General features: G+C 46.3%; 1 protein-coding gene across 4 annotated transcripts in view; it reads left to right on the plus strand.

The window, feature by feature from the left end:
- FGF12 (fibroblast growth factor 12) overlaps nt 1–22,485 on the plus strand; it is a 222,767-nt gene that overhangs the window by 197,771 nt on the left and 2,511 nt on the right. For all 4 annotated transcript variants that reach the window (XM_021536858.4, XM_021536857.4, XM_021536856.4 and 1 more), the window contains one exon: nt 15,501–15,699. In XM_021536858.4, the coding sequence (XP_021392533.2) occupies nt 15,501–15,699 (199 nt within the window). The remainder of the gene's footprint in view (nt 1–15,500; nt 15,700–22,485) is intronic.

Below are 22,485 nucleotides of genomic sequence, written 5' to 3' on the forward strand. Positions count from 1 at the left end.
CTATCTCAGCACATCAGCATCTCAGGGCTGTAATAGGCCTGGTGAGCTCCTTGGCAAGTCCTCTTATCTTCTGCCCACATGACGATGAATTACACAGTGTCCTGGGTTGTAAGATAAGCTTGTATTCCATTTGCCATCTGTCGAAGGCGAACCGGTTGGACAGGTTTTTTGTTATCTCTCTCAGAGACAATGGTTTGTGTATACACCTTCGACTGATTCAATGAAGGGGGTCCCACCCAGAGGGGAGAAGCAGCTCTCTCGCTCTTCTTCGCGGGACTCCGAGAGAAGCAGCTCTCTCCCTCTTCTTCGCGGGACTCCGAGAGAAGCAGCTCTCTCCCTCTTCTTCGCGGGACTCCGAGAGAAGCAGCTCTCTCTCTCTCTCTTCGCGGGATTCCTGGGGAAGCAGCTCTCTCTCGCTCTCTCTTTGGCGGCACCCGCAGCGAAGCAGCCGGCGCGCAGAGGCGACGGCAGCGGAGCTCAGAGGCAACCCCGGCGCAGAGGAAGACCGGCCCCACTGCCACCAGATCTTCAGAGGGAAACTATACCCTTCTAAAGATCACCACTGCAGCTACAATTCACCAGCCACTGCAAGGGAAGCAAATTGTCCCAGTAGAACTGATACTGGCACCCCGCAGGTTCTGGACTTTTTTTTCTTTCACTGGTTTTGTTTGTACCGATTGCATTTGCCTTTTTAAATTGTTGTCTAGTTTTCTCCTAGTAAAGAATTGTTACTCCCACTCCCATATCTTTGCCTGAGAGCCTTTTAATTTAAAGATCCTCGTAATTCAGAGGGAGGGGGGTTTGCCGTTCTCCATTGCACAGGAGGCTTTGCCCTCTTTCACAGACTCCTGTCTTGTCGAACCAAGACAGAATTTGGCGCATCAACGTGAGGCCCGAGGGCATTGAGAGGGAAAAAGGATTAACAGTTCTTAAGTAATTTGGTTTTGTTGTGTGTAAAAACATCTTCAGCATCACCATGTGGTCTAGTTTACCTTGGTTTGGGTGGCATGTGATTGTAGCTATACTTTTCCCATTTGCAGACCCTTATCTAAAGATGGGTCCTATAACTAAGGCTACGGTGTCTGTTATCAAGTTTGGCTTCTGGGTTAATTGGGTGAGGAATTCATGGATCTTTAATTTCCTCTGGAAGGCAGGTACATGGATTCATAGCTATCACACGTTAACTGTATGTTTTTGGGGTTACTTTAATAACGGTACCTACTGCGAGGAAATAGCACCTGGGCAAACTTTCTCTCAACCTTTTAACCATCTTTTTGGGTCTGCTCCACCAGTTCTCAAAGGGTTAAGATCCTTTATAAGTGCTAATGATACCATACAATGGGTGGTGTTGCTGATAGTCCTGTTATATTTAGCATTCAGAGATAAGGGAAGATTAACCTGGATAACTACCCTCACACCTACACCACAGACTCGAGATGCTGCTGCTCCAGAGCCTGACCCTGCCCCACAGCCCACCTCAGAAATGAACCGCCCAGATTGGGTGAGGGTTCTGGTTAAGGAGATACGAGAGATGCTGAAGGAGTGCATTTCCCCAGCTGGTGAGAAACCGGCCCTTTGCCTTGAGGAGGGACAGTCTAATAGTACAGCTGTGGAACCCACAGATGTTACAACTGTCCAGGTTCCAGCTGAACCACAAAGGCAGTCACGGTCAGCAGCAGTGGCCCCGGTAGAAACAAGGAAGTCTAAGGTGAAAGCAGAGCACCCTGCAGATAGGGACAGGAATGGAGGAACCTCACAACCCACAGGGGAGCCAGAGATTGCTATCATCACCGAGTCCCTGACGTACGAAAGTCTTCGCAATCTGCATAAAGACATTGTGCGACGAGGGCGTGAGGCTTATGCTACCTGGCTACTCCGGGTTTGGGATCTTATGGGTACAGGCGTGCAGCTGGACGGTGGTGAGGCAAGGAACTTGGGACCCTTGACCCAGGACTCAGGTATAAATCAGGTTTTTGTAAGGGAACCAGGGTCCCTTTCTCTCTGGGAGCGGCTCTTAATGAGTGTCAGGGAGAGGTTTATCCACAGAGAGAGAATGCAAGAGCACCATCATAGAATGCGCTGGAAGACCCTCGAGGAAGGGATCCAACAGCTGAGAGAAGTGGCAGTATTGGAGGTACTCTTTGGGAGGGATGGACGACACAATAATGATCCTGACAAGGTCAGGTGTACGGGACAAATGCTGTGGAGTCTGGCAAATCTTGGGCCATCTCAATACGCCACCTTCATTGCAACGATCAATGCTGACACCCACCGGGAGACAATAGGTTCTGTTGCCAACAAACTTAGAAATTATGAGAGTATGATTAATGGCCCAATGCAGGCTCATATCTCAGCTGTGATTAAGGAGTTTAAAGAGGAGATGAGGGAGGAGATAAGGAAGGTTAATACAGCACCCGTGAGAGTCACAGGCCCCAGAATCAGCACCCAACAATCCCCAGCTAGAGAGAGAGGGTACACCCCAAGGGCTAATCTGTGGTTCTTCCTGCGTGACCATGGGGAAGACATGGGGAGGTGGGATGGGAAACCCACTTCTGTCCTGGCAGCACGGGTCCGTCAACTCAAGGAGGGAAACTCTAACCGGGGGAGTTCCACCAAAGTGAAGGTAGCCTCAACCTCCCGTGACCAAGCTTGTGGGTACGATCTGTCAGACCCCCTTGAAGGGACCTCTAGTATGTATGCCCAGGGAAGGAATGATAACCAGTGTTAGAGGGGCCCTGTCTCTAGCCAGGGAGAGGCACGGGAAAACCGGATCTTCTGGACAGTGTGGATCCGATGGCCTGGCACATCAGAGCCACAAAAATATGATGCTTTAGTTGATACTGGTGCACAGTGTACTCTGATACCATCGGGACATGTGGGGGCAGAGCCTGTTTCCATTGCTGGTGTGACAGGGGGATCACAACAATTGACTCTGGTGGAAGCTGAGGTGAGCCTGACTGGGAAGGAGTGGAAGAAACACCCTATAGTGACTGGCCCAGATGCTCCGTGTATCCTAGGCATAGACTTCCTCCGGAACGGATATTACAAAGACCCAAAGGGACTCAGGTGGGCTTTTGGAATAGCCGCTGTAGAGGCAGAAGACATTAAGCAATTGAACACCTTGCCTGGACTGTCAGAAAACCCCTCTGCAGTAGGACTCCTAAGGGTGGAAGAACAACGCGTGCCAATTGCGACCTCGACAGTGCACCGCCGGCAGTATCGGACGGATCGAGATGCCGTGATCCCCATCCACAAAATGATTCGGGAGCTGGAGAGCCAAGGGGTGGTCAGCAAAACCCACTCACCCTTCAACAGCCCCATCTGGCCTGTGCGCAAATCTGACAAAGAATGGAGATTGACTGTGGACTATCGTGGCTTAAATGAAGTGACTCCACCGCTGAGCGCTGCTGTGCCGGACATGCTGGAACTCCAGTACGAGCTGGAGACCAAGGCAGCAAAGTGGTATGCCACCATTGATATTGCTAATGCGTTTTTCTCCATTCCTCTGGCAGCAGAATGCAGGCCTCAGTTTGCTTTCACCTGGAGGGGCGTGCAGTACACCTGGAACCGACTGCCCCAGGGGTGGAAACACAGCCCCACCATCTGCCATGGACTGATCCAGGCTGCACTGGAAAAGAGTGAGGCTCCAGAACACCTGCAATACATTGATGACATCATTGTGTGGGGGAGCACAGCGGCAGAAGTGTTTGAGAAAGGTGAGAGGATCATCCAGATACTACTAGAAGCTGGCTTTGCCATCAAGAAGAGCAAAGTCAAGGGACCTGCCCGAGAGATCCAGTTCCTGGGAGTGAAATGGCAAGATGGACGGCGCCAGATTCCCACTGAGGTCATCAACAAGATCACAGCTATGTCCCCACCAACCAGCAAAAAGGAAACACAAGCTTTCCTGGGTGCCATAGGTTTCTGGAGAATGCACATTCCTGAGTATAGCCAGATTGTGAGCCCTCTTTATCTGGTTACCCGAAAGAAGAATGATTTCCACTGGGGCCCTGAGCAGCAACAAGCCTTCACCCAGATCAAGCAGGAGATCGCTCATGCTGTAGCCCTTGGCCCAGTCAGAACGGGACCAGAGGTCAAGAATGTGCTCTACTCTGCAGCCGGGAACCATGGGTTGTCCTGGAGCCTTTGGCAGAAAGTGCCTGGGGAGACTCGAGGCCGACCACTGGGATTCTGGAGCCGAAGTTACAGAGGGTCTGAAGCCAACTACACTCCCACAGAGAAGGAAATCTTGGCTGCCTTTGAAGGAGTTCAAGCCGCCTCGGAGGTAATTGGCACAGAAACACAACTCCTCCTGGCACCCCGACTACCGGTGCTGGGGTGGATGTTTAAAGGAAAGGTTCCTACTACCCACCATGCCACTGACGCAACATGGAGCAAATGGATTGCCCTCATCACTCAACGCGCCCGTATTAGAAACCTGAATCGCCCTGGGATTTTGGAGATAATTACGAACTGGCCAGAAGGTGAAAACTTTGGTCTCACTGATGATGAGGAGCAGGTACAGGTGACAAGGGCTGAAGAGGCTCCACCATACAACCAACTACCAGCAGAAGAGACCTGCTACGCTCTTTTCACTGATGGTTCCTGTCGCATTGTAGGGATGAACCGGAAGTGGAAAGCAGCCGTATGGAGCCCCACACGCCAAGTTGCACAAGCTACCGAAGGAGAAGGTGGATCGAGCCAACTCGCCGAACTCAAGGCCGTTCAGCTGGCTCTGGACATTGCTGAAAGGGAGAAGTGGCCAAAGCTCTACCTTTATACTGATTCATGGATGGTAGCCAATGCTCTGTGGGGCTGGCTGGGAAGGTGGAGGAAGGCCAACTGGCAACGTAGAGGAAAGCCAATCTGGGCTGCTGATATATGGAAAGACATTGCCTCTCGGGTGGAAAAGCTGACGGTGAAAGTCCGTCATGTAGATGCCCATGTCCCCAAAAGTCGGGCTAATGAGGAGCACCGAAACAACGAGCAGGTAGATCAGGCAGCAAAAATAGAGGTGTCAAAGATAGACTTAGATTGGCACCATAAGGGGGAGTTGTTCCTGGCTCGATGGGCTCATGATGCCTCAGGTCATCAGGGCAGAGATGCCACCTACAAGTGGGCACGAGACCGAGGGGTGGATCTAACCATGGACAGTGTTTCCCAGGTTATCCATGACTGTGAGACGTGTGCTGCCATCAAACAGGCCAAGAGAGTGAAGCCCCTATGGTATGGTGGGCGGTGGTCCAAGTACAAGTATGGGGAGGCCTGGCAGATTGACTATATCACACTGCCCCAGACACGCCAAGGCAAGCGCTACGTGCTGACCATGGTGGAAGCCACCACTGGATGGCTGGAGACTTTCCCTGTACCTCATGCCACTGCCCGGAACACCATCTTAGGCTTGGAAAAGCAAGTCCTGTGGAGACACGGCACCCCTGAGAGAATTGAGTCTGACAACGGCACCCATTTCAAGAACAGCCTTATCAACACCTGGGCCAGAGAACATGGTATCGAATGGATATATCATATTCCCTATCATGCTCCAGCTGCCGGCAAAGTTGAACGGTGCAACGGACTCCTTAAGACTACCCTGAAGGCACTTGGTGGGGGAACATTTAGAAACTGGGAAATTAACCTGGCAAAAGCAACCTGGATGGTCAACACCCGGGGGTCTGTCAATCGAGCTGGCCCTGCTCAGTCAGAACCCTTACACGCAGTAGATGGAGATAAGGTCCCTGTAGTACATATGAAAGGTATTTTAGGGAAAACTGTTTGGATTAATCCCACCTCAGGCAAAGACCAACCCATTCGTGGGATTGTCTTTGCTCAAGGACCTGGTTACACTTGGTGGGTAATGCAGGAAGATGGGGAGACCCGCTGTGTACCACAGGGAAACTTGGTCTTAAGAGAGAACTGGGTGTAAGATTTCATGGTGTGCAGATGGAAATAGAATAAGGGGTGGATAATGTCCTGGGTTGTAAGATAAGCTTGTATTCCATTTGCCATCTGTCGAAGGCGAACCGGTTGGACAGGTTTTTTGTTATCTCTCTCAGAGACAATGGTTTGTGTATACACCTTCGACTGATTCAATGAAGGGGGTCCCACCCAGAGGGGAGAAGCAGCTCTCTCGCTCTTCTTCGCGGGACTCCGAGAGAAGCAGCTCTCTCCCTCTTCTTCGCGGGACTCCGAGAGAAGCAGCTCTCTCCCTCTTCTTCGCGGGACTCCGAGAGAAGCAGCTCTCTCTCTCTCTCTTCGCGGGATTCCTGGGGAAGCAGCTCTCTCTCGCTCTCTCTTTGGCGGCACCCGCAGCGAAGCAGCCGGCGCGCAGAGGCGACGGCAGCGGAGCTCAGAGGCAACCCCGGCGCAGAGGAAGACCGGCCCCACTGCCACCAGATCTTCAGAGGGAAACTATACCCTTCTAAAGATCACCACTGCAGCTACAATTCACCAGCCACTGCAAGGGAAGCAAATTGTCCCAGTAGAACTGATACTGGCACCCCGCAGGTTCTGGACTTTTTTTTCTTTCACTGGTTTTGTTTGTACCGATTGCATTTGCCTTTTTAAATTGTTGTCTAGTTTTCTCCTAGTAAAGAATTGTTACTCCCACTCCCATATCTTTGCCTGAGAGCCTTTTAATTTAAAGATCCTCGTAATTCAGAGGGAGGGGGGTTTGCCGTTCTCCATTGCACAGGAGGCTTTGCCCTCTTTCACAGACTCCTGTCTTGTCGAACCAAGACACACAGAAAGAATGAGTTCCACAGAAAATTGGGTTGAGGCCATTTTCTTCCCTCAGACCTGCACTCTGTGCAGGCTGTACCATTGGGTGAGAACAGGGCAGTTTTGTCTGTGTGTTAAAAACCATAAAACACTTCTAAGACTGTTCTTTACAAGGGCTGGGACTTATTCTCAGTCCTTTTCTGACTGACATTGTTATAATTGCATTATTTCATTTATGTCAGAAAGAGAGGGTGTTTGCCTAGGAAACTGAACTGGAACTTGGTTCAAATTAGCTTTTTCACTCACTGACACCTCCTGTTTGCAGACCATGTAGCCAGCTATCTGCTCTTTTAGTGCTCAGGACCTCAGCATGTAGGAATGATGAGGTCTACCCTGTCCTCCTGTCATTGTGAGGGCATTTTATTGAATGCCCGAGGCATTTATACTCTGTTGTGAACCCTTGAGGATGGTTTTCATAGCAATAAAAACATGAGGAACCCAGTATTGACTGCTTATTTTTCACTAAAAGGTTTCCTTTGACTATCAGAAGAAAATAATCTCATGTTTATAAATGCATAACCATCACTTTAGTTTATCCATTGCAATTATTATCAACAATAATAAAAATAGCAGGATCGCAAACATAACCAAAGGCAACAAATCAATTTATTCTGCCCTGTGCTCAGACTCTGATGGATGCCAAGAAACAGAGATCATAGGTTCAGAGCATCCCATCTGGCTGTGCTTCTAGGATTCTTACATTATTATTTTTCTTTATAGTTATTTCAGGCTTTAGCAGATGAGGCAGTGCGATGCTAATTTAGGAAATCTGTTCTTCTTGTATGCAACTAACATATCTTCATCTAGTGCCATCTTGTCTCATGATCATTATGTCTGAAAGCAAAAATGTATTTCTGGATGGTGTTTTGGAGTAAGCAGAGTTGATAACATTGTTAGCAATTTCAGACACTTTTTCTGGAAAACAGAATATAGAGAAGACAATAGATGAGTTGGGATTCCCTGGTTAGAAATTATCCTGGGGTTTCACCAGATCCCCAGGCTGCCAGGAATGCAGTAGCAGGGACAGTGGTGTTAGGAAACACCCCTTTTGTGGGAAGCAGTTGCTTTCTTGGAAGAGCAGTGCTGCACTGGATGGGCCAAGTGCCACACGAGTGAGCTGTGCTGTGATCACTACTCCAGTTCATAGCAGTCCAAACTTTCAGAGGCTTTAAAATTCCAGCTTGAAACAGAATTCAACATTTTAAACCAAATCAATCAAGTAAATTTCAATCATACCTTATATTTTAAAAAGAAGGGATGAAAATTTTCTCTCTCCAACCATGAATTTGAATTTGGGGTCCATCGTTATGAAAAAGTGAAGCAAAGGGCAAAATATGTGCCTTGCTCATTGTGCCACATGGGTGAGCAGCTCGATGTGCTGGCTTCTGCAGGTCACACTGCCCACAGGGCTGTGCAGTCACTGGTACCCAGAGCTGACTGACAGAGCCTGTTCTCTCATCCAGTCCTCCTGGGCTCTCCAGGGAGGTATGGAAGTGAGCAGCCTTGGCTGGAAGAGTCATCTCCAGTTATGTTCTTGTCAGCAGTCATTAAGCTGAAAGCTGTGTTCCTGTAAGGATTGCGTGAGCAGCTCACCAAAGGCCAATGCAGTTAATTTGGGCAATTTATGAAGTATTTGGTGAAAATGTGCCTGCACCATGGGCAGGCCTGGAGCTGAAAGAAAAAGAACACAATACTAAGATGTGGTGGGCTGGACAGGTGTGGATTAGGATCCCCAAAACTCATTTGCTTTGTAGCCAGAGGGAGACGGTGGCTTGTGTGGCTCTGTGTGTGCTCACTGCGGTCGAGGTAACTGGTTTATCTGGGCTGAAACAGAGCTCAGTGTCTTGCAGGACCTGCCACGGGTTTTGGTCAATGCCCTGCTGCGTGCTGGGCAGATGTCCTTGCTGCTGCAGGACACCTTGGACATGTCCATGCTGCAATCACACCTTTGTCTCCAGCATTCCTCAGTGATGGTGACATGAATTATTTAATCAGTCCTTGGACATTAAAAGGTGCTTGAGGACAACCTTTGTCCGCATATAAAGATCGCCAGCCTAATTACAGAGGCTTGTCCAGCACTTGGGTTTTGCTACCTGTCTAGGAATATTGGATCAGCTCACAAGACTTAGCAGATCTGCACTCCACTTCTTGTGTGGGTGTTTTAAAGGGAAGCCAGCTGAGCAATTATTTGCCTTGAGTACAGAGAGTTCCCACAAAAGTGAGGGCAGATAGCCCTCTAGTTAAATTTTCAGAGGCAGTAAGTTAGGTGACTTGCTAATGCTGCTTCCCAGCTCCCAGAGCTGGAGAACAGACCTGCATGGATGATGATTTATTTGAAAATGTGTTCCCTCCAGCCCACAGATGGTCCAGGCAGAGTCAGAATGCTTTCAGATACCATATTGCCTCACTGTACACTCCCATGTAGCAGCTTGTTATTTTAAAATGTATCTGCTCTCTCCTACTTCTAAAAGGCCACCATGAAGACTTGTCACCAATCTCTTACAGAGCTAGAAGGGGGAGGAAGAGTGGAGTGTGAAGAGTAGAATATCACCTGCCATCTGGACAAAGATGTGATGATATGTAAAGTTTGGATGCACATTTGCGGTTCTTGATCACATGCCAAGAGAGAGCTCAGCTACAATTATTTTAAAGCATTTCCAGACAGATGCAACCCTAGGTCAGGGGAGAAGCTACACAGAGGCAGGTGGGCACTGAGCTGCATTGGACTCTGTTCAAGGCATGTCTGCACAGGGCTTATCCTGCAAGTGGAACCTCTGGGGTTAAAGACCTGTCCTGGCAATAAGAGTATGCCAGGATCAAGTGCTATCGTATGAGGTTTGTGATCACAAATTCCCAGATGTTCTACAACATAGTCTCTGAGCTTTCAGGGGTTTAAATGGGAGTTGGGCATTTGCATTTCATCTGGAAGCTCTAATGTCTTCCAAGAATCCAGTGTCTTGCATATCCATATTGATTTCAATGCTGAATTGCTCAGTGCTGTTAGCATCAGAGGAGTGCTGATGAAACCCTGCCTTAACTGAGGTCAGTGAGGAATGTAGAATGGGCTTTACAATGTAAAGAGCACCATAAAACAGATGCTCTTCTATAGTGCCATCCTTTTCCCTGGGATGGAACAGTGCTTACACAGACAAGTGAACACAATCCAGTTATTCCATGCTCTGCCTCCACAACAACAGTGAAGTGCCTCTGCTGATAGCTGTGCTGATATTTATGATTCCTACTTAATATGTTTTAAATTAGTTGATGACCTCTTAAGTATTAACACTAACATCAGTAAGTATCCTGAGCCAGATTCTCTGGAAGGGAAGCCTTGCCATGCCACAGACTATGGTACAGTTTAGTGCTTTTACCCCATCTGAAGATCTGGCTCAGTAATTGTGCAGAACATAAAAGAGAAACTCATAAGTGCTGTAAACAAAGGAAAACTGTTACTCAGGGAATGTGTTAGTTAGATATTTCAACACTCATAATTAACATCCCTTTCCTAAACTGTGGCACAAACTACTTGCAGAATGGTTTTTTTCTTTTATTGCTGCTAGTTTCAGTGACTAAATTTATTAAGTCATTAGGTTTGCTTGTGGATGTGTGTATTTGCTGTTCTCCTTTGGGTTATAATAAAAGGAGATCTAAAAAAAAAAAAAAAAAAAAGATACCTTTATTTATCTGGCAATTTTGGGAATGGTTGTAGGGAAATGGTGAGCAATATGAACAAAGCTGCCCAGTCTGGGGGGACGCTGAATGAGCAGCTGGGTTTGAATACAACAGCAACCTGTGAGTTTCCTGCTGGCTTTCCCTGAGCATTGCATATGGAAACCTGTCACCATTTCTGCCATGATCTGGGGACACCAGGGGCTTCTGGGGAGCAGATTGGTGGCTCTTGTGATCAGAACCCAGATACACCTTGCTGTTGCTTACTGGGGACCCTTTATTTTGCACTTCCTGGCTGAGGATGCTCAGTGGCAGGGACGCTCCCAGGCCAGTATGGCAGCTGGCACTGTTTTGTTCAGCAGCACCAGGGCTGTCCACTGCCCTGGCAGCAGTGTGATTGCACCAGGGCTACAGCACTGTTGGGTTGGCATTTTTTGAAGAAGCTGGGATCTCTGAGGCTGTCAGTGCATCACTGAATGTCCTGCAGCTTCGTGCCCACAGGTCTGACAGCAGTGCCTCTGCACTGATGTCAGTGGAACTTCTCCAGCTTTACAGAAATGCAGAGGGTCCAGTCAAACTTACTGTGTTCAAAGAGTTTAGGTTAGATCTACCTGGCCAGGCCAGGTGAAAGCTGAGGTGGATTAGGAAAAAACTCACAAACCAGTACTCACAAACCAGTCTGTGCTGTGGTGAGGGACAGATGGGCCCAGACATTCCCAACATCTCCCAGAAGAACCAAAGTGAGAGACTGGGAGAGATTGGCTTGTGCCTGGAAGACATCCATATTTCCCTCTACAGATGGCAGGAGACATACTGGGATCAAGGATAAATGCAACATCTTGGTTTTCTAACCCATAAATAACTTCTGGGGCAATCCGTGGTACCTTAGACCCTCCCTGAGCAGGTCTGACACACTGAATGCCCTCCCACCCCTGCCAATGGCAGATGCAGCCATTTAGCTCCTTTTGCTTCCAGGTGTCATTGAATGTGATCTCCCTTTTTTTTCTGTGTGATAGTACTGCGTTAGGGCTTTTTTTTTTTTTAGACTGAAATTTCCAGTAAAACTACAGTTTGCACAAACCAGACCTATGTTTGTTTTTTCAAAGCAAATCTAATTACTCTTTTTAATACAACTGTCTTTTGTTCAAGAGACTCAATTGAGATGCAAAATACAAGTTGCAAGCAGATGCTAATAATTTTGCATGTAAATTGCTAATTTTTTTTTTGCAAATATTTCATACAAGTTTTTAATTTAACGATTTAAAAAATAACTGCTTTTCCAAGCCACTTGCAGTAATATCTGTAGACACTTAACAAAATACCTCAGGCTCTAAATCTCCAAATGGTAAACAAATAAATGTATTTTTTTACTTTGTATGCAAAAATAATTCAGTCAAAGACATATTTCACATTGAAATAAATTGAGAGAATATTTTTTCTACAAATCACAAGCATTCTCTTTAATGAGAAGACCTGATGGGCTTTCTGAATGAACTAGTTCATGACAGTTCTGACAGGGGAACTCTGTGGGCTTTGTGCAGAAAATAGAGTCACTGTTTATTTCTTTGTTTAAAGACTGAAGATGTCTGGTGATTAAAAAATAGAAGCCATCTGTCCTGTCATGTCTTATACCTGGTCATGCTTTTTCAATCAAGGAGAGAGTTGGAAAAATAATTGAGTGGAAGTCGTTATAACCTTGTTTTTGAAGGTCCCTGCAGCAAGTGAGGAAGTGAAGAGGTGCTCATGACCCCAGGGCTTTACCATAGCATTCCCTCTGGGGCAGGGTGTCCTTATGTCCTGTCAGAAGCATGTGGGGGGCACAGACCGTGGATCTCTTTGTTGTGTTTACCCTCTCTTTATCTGAGATGAAGAGAAAGTATTGGACTCCAGGTCTGCCCATCTAGCACATTTCATCTACAGTGAATTTATCTTATAAACAAATCCAAACAAATAAAAAAACCCTAAATTGTGCGTGATCCAGAGGTCTGGTGAATAGATCAGCAATTTTTAAAAAATATTTTTTGTTACCCCAGATTTCTGTCTGTGCATCAGTGGCTGCTACAGCCTGCTTTGTTATTGTGCAGTCTGTTGTGCTCACCTGCAGTTCTGTCTTTCTTCCCAGCTCATCTCAGCCTAATACAACTGAAACAGTAGTTCCCCCCTGATTCAGCATAATTGCACAATTAATTTTGACAGTGACGCTTGCAGAGAGGTTCTGCCATTAATATCCCAAAAGCCTTTTGTTTCTGGTAGCCCCGAAGCTGACAGCAAAAGGTGTGATGAAACTAAATGATGCAGTGCAGCTGAAGGCTGGCCATGGGGCACCAAGAAGATAGCAGTGAAGGAAAACATAAGGGTTTGCATGTTAATGAGATTTAGAGGACACTAAAAATCCTCAGGAAGTTCTTGGAAGAGTGGCCTGAGTCGTGCTTCTCTGTCCTGCCTCCTCTCCAGTCATCTGGTTCTTTCTTCATCCTCTTGCTCTTTGTGTCAAGTCCATGGTAGTGCCCACAGAGGTTTCTGCTGCTCAGACCTGTGAGGAGCCTCAGTTTGGAGGCAGGATGAGCAGAGCAGTGTCCCACGAGTGGCTGTCTCCATGTGGCGCAGTTGTTGCAGGTGAGATGATGTATGTAAGAAGGGTAATAGTAGATAAAACCAATATTATTTAACTGGAACTTAGCTGTCAAATCTGTGGATTTTAAAGGCTGCTGGATGGACACACCTGGGGTGTTTCATAGTAGAGTTGCCATGGTTCAAATCCTGAAGTGCTGTTTCCACTGAATTATGGGAGATGAGGAATCAACCAGCCAACTCACAAAACAAATGGGATGCTTCTGTTTGCTTGTGGGGGAGCGTAAACATTTAAAGGAAATCAATAGATTTTTCTTTATTTTCTTAAAGTCTTCATTACTTTCATGTCTTTACATGCATTTGCTTTAAAATAATATAAGAACTTTGTAAGTTAATTGGTACAAGTGGGTATACAATACAGCATCTGCTTTTATGAACTACTCCTGCATGTCATAAAATATTACACTGCAGTAATTTTAAAGTAGATATTGAGCTAAAAATTTAACTTGCAATAACTTCTAATTTAAATATTTGTTTTACTTTGTGAAATTACATTTTCAAAATTGATTAGCTTTTGTATTTCTTCTTCATTAAAAATAGTCTTAGTTCCATGTTTAAGTCAAGTTGGAAGGTCTTTCACAGCCCGACAACTTTTTAGTCCCCCTAGAGGGAATTTTCGTGATCAGCTTTTGCTGATGGGGTAATGAAGGCTTGGGGATGGGGATTGAGTTGTCCAGTTTGGTTTGAGAGCTGCTGCCTGGCTGGGGCTGGTGCCAGGGAGTGCCCCCGAGGCAGCAGTTCAGAGGCAGCTCCTGCAAACCCAGCTCCCAGGTGAGCTGTGCCTTCCCAGGCAAGGCAAAGCCTGGAGATAAAGGGCAGATTAAGGAACGCTTAAACACTGTTCTTTTGGGAAGCTACTTCAAACACCATTTTATAGTGCTGTAAGTCATCTAGATCTCTCTTAACTTGTCTCACTCTCTTTTAAAAATACTTACTTCTCTGGCACAAAGGACTCCCTCAGATAAGGCAAAATGGCCTGTTTTACTGATGATGTTTTTACCTGTGTGGTGCTAATGATTGATAAAAAATTCACATGTGCAGCACAGCTCTGCGCTTTCTGCTGTGCTTCATCTTCTGTAGCTTCAAGCCTGCCAGTCTCTGCGGGTCTGTTGCACACTGGATTTATTGTCACACCAGCAACACTTTATATATCCCCCAGATCGCTTGGGAACACATTCCTGAGTGTTGCTGAATGTTCAGAATGTTTGCTCTTGAACAAGGTCTGCAGTAAACACGTGGCATTACTCCAGATGCTTTGCTCAATGTTGGTCATGGGTTTTGCATTGGCAAGGCTGGAGAAGCTCCCAAAGACTTGGGAGTGGCTAAGGTTTGGGAGGGAGCATCAGTTGCCTTTAGAAGCATCTGTCTTTACTCACAGGCCTCAGAAATGCCAGATCTGGGATCTGTAAGAAGGGATTTTTTTGCAGAAATTGTTTTGCTTCAGAAAAGCAATTTTCACTGTGGCTTGAACTTTTTTTGCAAGAATAGTTTCTAGAAAATTAGTGAGAGAATTTGTTTAGCCAGGATGTGTTTTCTGCTCAATCTCAAAGTGTGGGAACAAAACCCCACCCACTAACAACCGCTGAAGGTTGGGGACCCCACTGTTACAGAATCCCCTGGCCAGACAGATCTTTTAAAAGACGTTTAATGTTTCTCTGTTCTGAAAATCTTGAATACTGGGACATAACAAGTACTAGTCCATAGCTGAGTGTAGTTTTGTCGTGGAGACTTCATGCAAAGCCAGGGCAAGTGGCAATGGCACAGCCACTCCCACAGTCCTGGACAGATCCATATGTGCTTTCTTCCCAGCCAGGTGTGGAAATGCTCCTCAGTACCTGCAGAAATACTTATGCCAGAAATCTTGAAAATTACTTCTTTCTCTTTATTGAAAGATTTCTAAGCTTTGTGCCAGTATTTCCTCACATCGCTTTTGAAATTAAATGGTTTACTGGCTTTTGTACTCTCATTTCTTTGAATCCTCATAAATGGTTTAATAAACTGCCTTTTGCCTCTAAGAATTGAAGAAACCTCAATATCTTAGACAACAAGCATTGTACATTTGCCCATCACAGGGAATGTATGAGCAAAGCCAGGGGAAGGCATCAGGGACAGCAAGGGTGTCTCTGCTTCTCAACTCTCTTTTTCTTTCTTTTAAATCCTGGCAAATTTCTGGCTTTTCCTGCACATTTTTCATGCCTGCTCACTGTAGGCTGTTTTGCAAGCCACAGCTCTGCCAGGGAAGGACAGCCTTGCCTTTCAGCTGGGAGTTGTCTAGATGGGTGTTACTGCTGGGAGCTGGCATTGCTGATGCCTGTTGTTTTCTGTTGCTAACTGCAATGTGTGATGCCTAATTTAGAAGATCAGTGATTATTAATTCTTCCATTGCTTTTTCTTCTTCCCTCTCTCTCTCTCTCTTACTGCAGGATGTTTTCACACCAGAGTGCAAATTTAAAGAATCTGTCTTTGAAAACTACTACGTTATTTATTCTTCCACGCTGTACCGGCAGCAAGAATCCGGACGAGCGTGGTTCCTGGGACTCAATAAAGAAGGTCAAATTATGAAGGGAAACCGAGTGAAAAAAACCAAACCCTCATCACATTTTGTACCCAAACCCATTGAAGGTATGGAATCTGCCCACTTTCTCCCTCAGTGGGGTTTGGGTAGGGGGAAGTAACAACTTCAGAGCTGGAGTTTCCTGGGTGGGGATGTTGGGCTTTGAGACCAGAAAGCAAGAAGAAAAGTTTGGAGCACTTCAGATAAGTGATGGGCTGCACTGTTAGCATTTCCTCTGCTTTTCTTCTAGCCTCAAAGGGGTTTCTTAGCTTTGGGATGCTAAAGGATGAATCTAAAAGTCCAGCAACACAAGAAATTATTGGTAAAGAAAAGCAGCCAGCAGTTGCAAAGGAATGTGATGCAGCAGTGATCATAATGTTGTCTTTTCAGAGGATTTTGCCAGTGTATTTCAGTAGATTTCCAGTCCCATGTAGAGTCAGCAGAGACAGGATTTATCTCACCTGATTTTAGACTTTGGCACTCCGTTCATAGTACAGAAGAAAAATGGGTCGTACCAGCACAGCTGTGGATGTTCTTTATATTTCTACCCTGAGATTAAATCTGTTTTTCCTCATATGCAAAGATATCCTAGTTAGTCACTGGGGGGTAGAGTTGTTGTCCAAAGTTAGATGGGATACTGTCATCCCATATGTCTTCATCACAGTGTGAGGCTTCAGTGAAAGTCATGGAGTTGAAGTTCTGCCCTCCTGCTGATGCCTGTCCACTCTGAAGTGTGCCTCACACTCCTGCCAGGACATTTTGCTTTTTGTGGACTGGCCCTGATAAATGGAGAGATAGTGTGATAAGCCTAGTACTTACCAGGTACTAACTTGATTCTGGAAATAGCACTTGCTATCTCTTGCTTAGGAGAAGCACTACTTTTTGATCCCCAAACTAGGTATGCCTTTCTGACCCCATCTTTATCCTGCCATTTGTCCCCTTCAGGGGCACAGTAGCCTGGAGCTGGCCTTGGCTGCACAGCTCTGTGTTCCCTCTCACTACTTCATGTTGGCTTGGGAGAAGGCTTGAACTGATGCTCCCCTAACAGATACCACTCACAAGTGCTGGAGGCCAGAGCTCACTCCACACAGCAGTGGCCTTTTTAAAAGCTTCCCAGCTCAGGGGTGGAATTTGTGAGTGTAAGGAAAAGGCCGTCTGAAGCAAAGCATTAGAGAAATTCAGTGCAGCATTCCTGGAGTATCTGTGGGCTTTGCACAGGAAATGGAAATGTTGAAAGAGCAGAGAATGGCCTGGAGCTGCTTGTCCTGTGCTTGTTTTCAACAGCTTCTCTCAGCCAGGAGCCCTTTGCTGTTTATCTGAGGCATTAGTGGGATTGGTACCCTAAGCCCTCGTGTTGCTAAGGAGCAGGATCTGCTTCAGGCATGGGGTTGGTCACCAGCTTCTCTCTTGCCTTGACCGGAGGAGAGTCTTTTACAAGCCCCAGCTTTCACAGCTGGGCTTCCACCTCCTTCTGGTATTTCTTCACTTCCTGGCTGGGCATTGGCACTGATTAGTGGGATCCTTTGAATCCAGGCTTCTTTTTTAATCTAGCATGCATGGTGTCTGCTGAACAGCTCAATAGTTTCCTTCTGCATTCATTAAACTAGGCCATTCCTGTGGCTCTCCTCGTGGAAAGCCTTGCCTAAAACAGAGCTACCTGACCCACAGCAGAGATCTCATTTCAGCAAATGCCACTCTGGCTTTCATTTTGAGTAACCCAGCCCAGCCTGAGAGCTTCCCTTTCCCGCAGTTGCATCCTCCCACACTTGCCTCAATCACAGCTGTCACATAACCTCCTGAGCAGCGAGCTTTGGAAGTTGGCAGCCAAATTAAGGGCTCCTCCACTCCTTCCCTCCTCCACATGCTTTGCAGTCAGGCTTTGTGAGCGCTGCTGCATCAAAGAGCTGGCAGTCTCCCAAGCCAAGGCACGTGTCAGCTTCCCAAAGCATTCAGCTGTCTGGGACTGTGCCTCCAGACGGAGGACTCTGTTCCCAAGCCTGAGATTCATTGTAGGCAGCAGAGGCTGGTGGGGAGGGTTGGAGTAAAGCGGGTTCATCTCCACGTGACTTCTGTGCACCGCATCCATCAAAGTCCCCGTGAGGAGAGCTTGCAGAGATGTTACAGAAAAGGGGCAATTCCTACCCTGTTTTAACAGCTTCTTTCTCTTTGTTATGACTCCAAGGAAATACTCAAAGCACTCTCCTGCTGTATTTGTATGTCAGTTCTGCAGAATGCTGTGGCTTGCCCCAGTGTGTGGGCTTTGCTGCTTATTCAGGGCACAGCTTCCATCTACAGGAACTTTGCAACTTCCATCCACAGTCACATCCCCAGGTTTTCTGTTACTGGATACCAGCACCAGCATTAGCCCTGTCCCGTGATGGCTGACACAGGAGTGTGTGTGAGGAGGAATCTGCTCCCCCTGGGAAGAAGTGCCACATCCATTGCTAGGAATCACTTCACCTATCATTCAATAGCAGTTATATCTGAGATTAAACTTCCCTGTTGTTTCTGATATACAGAAAAATTATGCAGCAGTTTAGTGAAGAAAGGGTTCACGAGGAAGGGAAACAGAAAAAAGCCCAGATTGCTCCCTAAGCTCATTTGATTCCCATCGCTTCATCCTGCTCACTGAATTCAGAAGTCTCCTTGAAATTGCAAATAGACAGTAAACTTATACATAAATAAGAAATATCCTCACTGATAATTTCTAAATACTCATGGGAGCACATATGCATATATACACAGTGGTATCTGTGTATGGATGTGTGTAATGCATGGCTTTTAGCAGCTATGGCTTTCTGCTGTGCTAAACACTCAGAGTGTTTTGACTCATGTAGATTGGCAGGATGCTGGAGGTAATTTATACAATATTCAGTAGATACCAACTGGAAAAGTTTTGGGTTTTGGTTGGTAGGAGTTTTTTTTAGTTTAGTGTAGGTAGGATTTGTTTGTTTTTGGAAATAAGATTAAGCTTAATCAATATGAAAGCACAAAAAACTTACTAAGTAATAACAGGGGAGACGTTAAGTTCTTCTCCCATCTGTGCACAGGCAAAGCCAAGGCGAACAGCCTGGTAGGCAGCAGTTGATGTACTGTGTGCTGCCAGTTTTGCTTCAAAACACACATACGCAACACATTTATTTTGATATTTTTATTTCTGATCACTGATTATTCAAGCTAAATGAACCCTAAAGGGAAGACATCAAGATTGAGCTACACTGCACAAGAAATGAGCTTGAGTATAATTGTCATTTGAACAACAAGCAATCTTTTAGAGAAATTTCAGTCTCTTTAAGTGTCTGTAATGATTAGTGCAGAACAATCCTACCATCCACAGTGCCTTTTGTTCTTCTAAATATCCAAATCCCTCTCAATGTGAGAAATTTCCAGTCATTTAAGTAGGAATATTATCAGATGCTTACTGTGGATGTGCTCTGTTATTTATATTTCCTTCTTCTTAAAGACATAATTTCCAAATGTAACTCTCCCAAAGAAAGAATTAATTTCCTGTCTCTCCTGGCACAAACTAGAAAACATCTAGGGTGGCAAATCTGGCCACAGAAGCAGAAAACTTCCTCCAAGTCAGCAGAGCAGTCCCTAACTCTGAATTTATGGCGCTTCAGCCTCATGATGCGAACATGTCTCAGATACAAAGGTGACCTGTTAATGGCTAGTCTGCATCCATTTATTACCACTGATGAGTATCCAAGCAGACAGATCTTTCCCAGTGTCATTCCTCAGGGAAATAACATCCAAGTTTTGTTAAGGCAGAGTCCTCAGATGTTGTAGAGAAGTACAAGACTGTTGACTAGGAAAATGCAGTAGACCTCGTGAAAATGCTTCAAAGGTATCACCTTAATACATAAAGCATAGAGTCATAGGAAGTCTTGTGTTGGAAAGGACCTTAAACAACATCTAGTGCCAACCCCCTGCCATGGGGAGAGATGCCTCCCTGCCCAGATTAGGCTGTTCAGGACCTCATCCAGCCTTCCCTTGGGCACTTCCAGGGATGGGGCATCAACAGCTTCTCTGGGCAGCCTGTGGGAGTACCTCACTGCCCTCACAGAGAAGAATTTCTTCCTAATGTCTGACCTAAATATCTCCTTTTTTAATTTAAAACCATTCTCCCTTGTCCTGTTACTACCTGCCTGTATAAACTGTTACTTTCCCAACATCCTAAGAAGTATTCTTAAAAAATCAAACCTCAAAATCTCCACACTCTGTAAGTCTTTGCTAACATAGCTCCTCTCTTGGGTCTGTCTTCCAGGTGGTCAGGCTTTGATATGTTTTCTATGCCACACTAACTTACGTTCATCTATCAGACTCTTGATCATCTTATTAGATGGCAAATGTGATGTATTTTAACCATGATTTTGCTTGTTTTTTTGCTATCCTGTGCTGCCTGTCTTATCTGAACAAAATGTGATTCTACCTGGCAACATCCTTTACATTTTACCATCAAACATACACAAGCTCTCATACCTCTGAAATGCATCAGCTGGGATTTAGAACATGGTAGTTAGAGGCAGAAATGAGGGTGCCTAATCACTCACTCCCTGGTGCCCCTGAGTGCTGCTGCTCAGGCAATTAATTCACCAAAGCATTGGCAAATTCAGCCCCTCGGGCAGACACCAACACCCAGAGCTGTGGTGTCTGTCCAGGCAAGGAGCCTCCTCTGGGCTGCTACCAGAGGATGTGCTTCCACCATCGGGCACGTGGTGATTCTGTAGGGCTGCCCACCTCCTGAACAGCAGCTTAGAAAAGTTGTGGTTCCTCCTGACTCACAAGGGTCTGAGACAAGGAAAGCCACAGAGTGAAGATAGATAGATAGATAGATAGATAGATAGATAGATAGATAGATAGATAGATAGATAGGAAATATCTAATGTGCTTAATAAGCATTTTGCCATATTCTAGAGAAGGGAAATGGAGTTTGTTGCATCCCCTGAACCTCCTCAACTTGCAGTGATGCCAAGTGAGAAATGCTAGGGTCAGGACACAAAATGATGCTTCCAAACTCAGGCAGTCCCTGATGCCCAGGGTGATTTTAGTGTCATCGTGTGGGTGATGTGCCAGTGCCGTGTCTGGGAAACAGAAATGAGAGTGTGATCCTGTGCCAGCATGTAGGCAAGAGTTTGAGCTGTTTCTGGGTGACAGGCAGCCCCTTCCACGCCTTTGCCTTCAGGAAGTGTGGTCCCTGCCACCCCCATCCTCCTCACTTGTACCCTCAGTCTCCTTCCTAATTGGTGAGTTTGTTCTTTGTGCAAATTTTTCCCTTGTGCCTGTGAGTGGCAGGCACTGCTGCTTCACAGGGGAGCAGGGAATCGAAAGCCTCAAGAACCAGATATGGGCACAGCTCCACTGTGTTCACCCCCTTCCATTAATGCCTACAGCTCTTCAGCAGATCAAGTTAACAACACTTTCCAGTTAAAACATGAATATGGATGTGTTGATTGGAATCTGGGGCATAGGAGCTGATTATCTGATTGAAACTCCAAAGCATTAGCTTGGTTTCTAGACATTAAGGGCTGTATTTGGCTTGGTGTGTGGGTGTGGGTGGGTGGGAGAAGCAAGGCAAAGCAGGGAGGGAACTCTTGTTCTAGCTGAATTGCTCATCCTTCCAAAGCTCCTTGTGCTGTGTGCTCCAGCAGACCTCCCAGGTGTCCGGGCATCACTGTCACACTGCTGCTGCTTCACCTCAGAGCAGGTGACAGGGAAGTGTGTCTGCACACACACACACACACATACAGAGGGATCCCAAAGAGACCTGTCAGTGAGTGCTGCAAGTCCTGGAGCCCAGTGATGTACTTTCAAAGCTGTGAAGATCTGGGCACTCACAAGAGTCCATTTGCAAACACCCCCTCCTCAGTCCATGACTAACATCTCCCTGCGTGAGTCACGCTCAGACTCCCTCAGCACAAAGAGGAACAAGCTGCAGTCCAAGAGCCTGTGTTGCACAACATGTTGGGCTGTCTCTGAAGCCCTGTGCCTGTGCAGATGTAGATGTACACACCTGTGTGCCATGGTGCAGGGGGTTTACAGCCCTGCTGAGACATGGCCATGGTTCAGCACATGTGCACAAGCATCTTGACTAGGAGAATACCCAGGCATCTCTTGTGCATGATGCCATGTAAGTACTGCATACACTGATCTAGGTTTATCTAAATACTGAAAATATGCTTGTCCTATACTGCTACAGATTTTCTGGCATGGGCTCTTGGCACAGCCTGTCTGGTACAGAGGCTTTGACAGCTCTGTCTGAAAAGCTCAATGTGAGCAGTCTCCAGCCATGCCCTACATCAGTATTTGTATCCTGCACTAGACTGGAAGATAAAACTTTCCTGCCTTATTTGCTTGCCAGTTTCAGGGTCAAATGTTGTTTACTTCAGTAGTCTGGTTTATATTCTTTACTCTGTGAGCCTTGTTGGCAACTCAAGGTTTTTGCCCAAAGGCCGTGGTGAGAGGCAGGGAGTTGAAGAAAGGCAGCATGCCATGGTGCTGCTGCAGCATTCACCTGTGGTTAAATGTTTGGCCCAACCTGATGGGTTACTGGGGATGGGTGTGGGTGAGATGAGCTTGGTTCTGGGGGAACAACTCATGGAGATCACTCCAGCTCCATCTTGGGACCAGAGAGGTCAGGGTGAAGGCAACAGTGCACTTGAGACAAAACTTGTGTATGGAATGTCAGGGGCACTGGGACAACACTGGCACAAATACATAATTCTGCTGGGCAAACATCACATCCGAGAATAAGGTGAGTCACAGAAGTGATGCACACCCTCAGTGCTGTCCAAAGACTCTGCAGCTCAGGGTGAGAAATCACAAGGGCACAGGTTTTCCTCAGTTGTTAACCA

This window comes from Lonchura striata, chromosome 9 (assembly GCF_050655825.1).
Source record: "Lonchura striata isolate lonStrDom1 chromosome 9, ASM5065582v1, whole genome shotgun sequence".
Taxonomy (NCBI): Eukaryota; Metazoa; Chordata; class Aves; order Passeriformes; family Estrildidae; genus Lonchura; species Lonchura striata.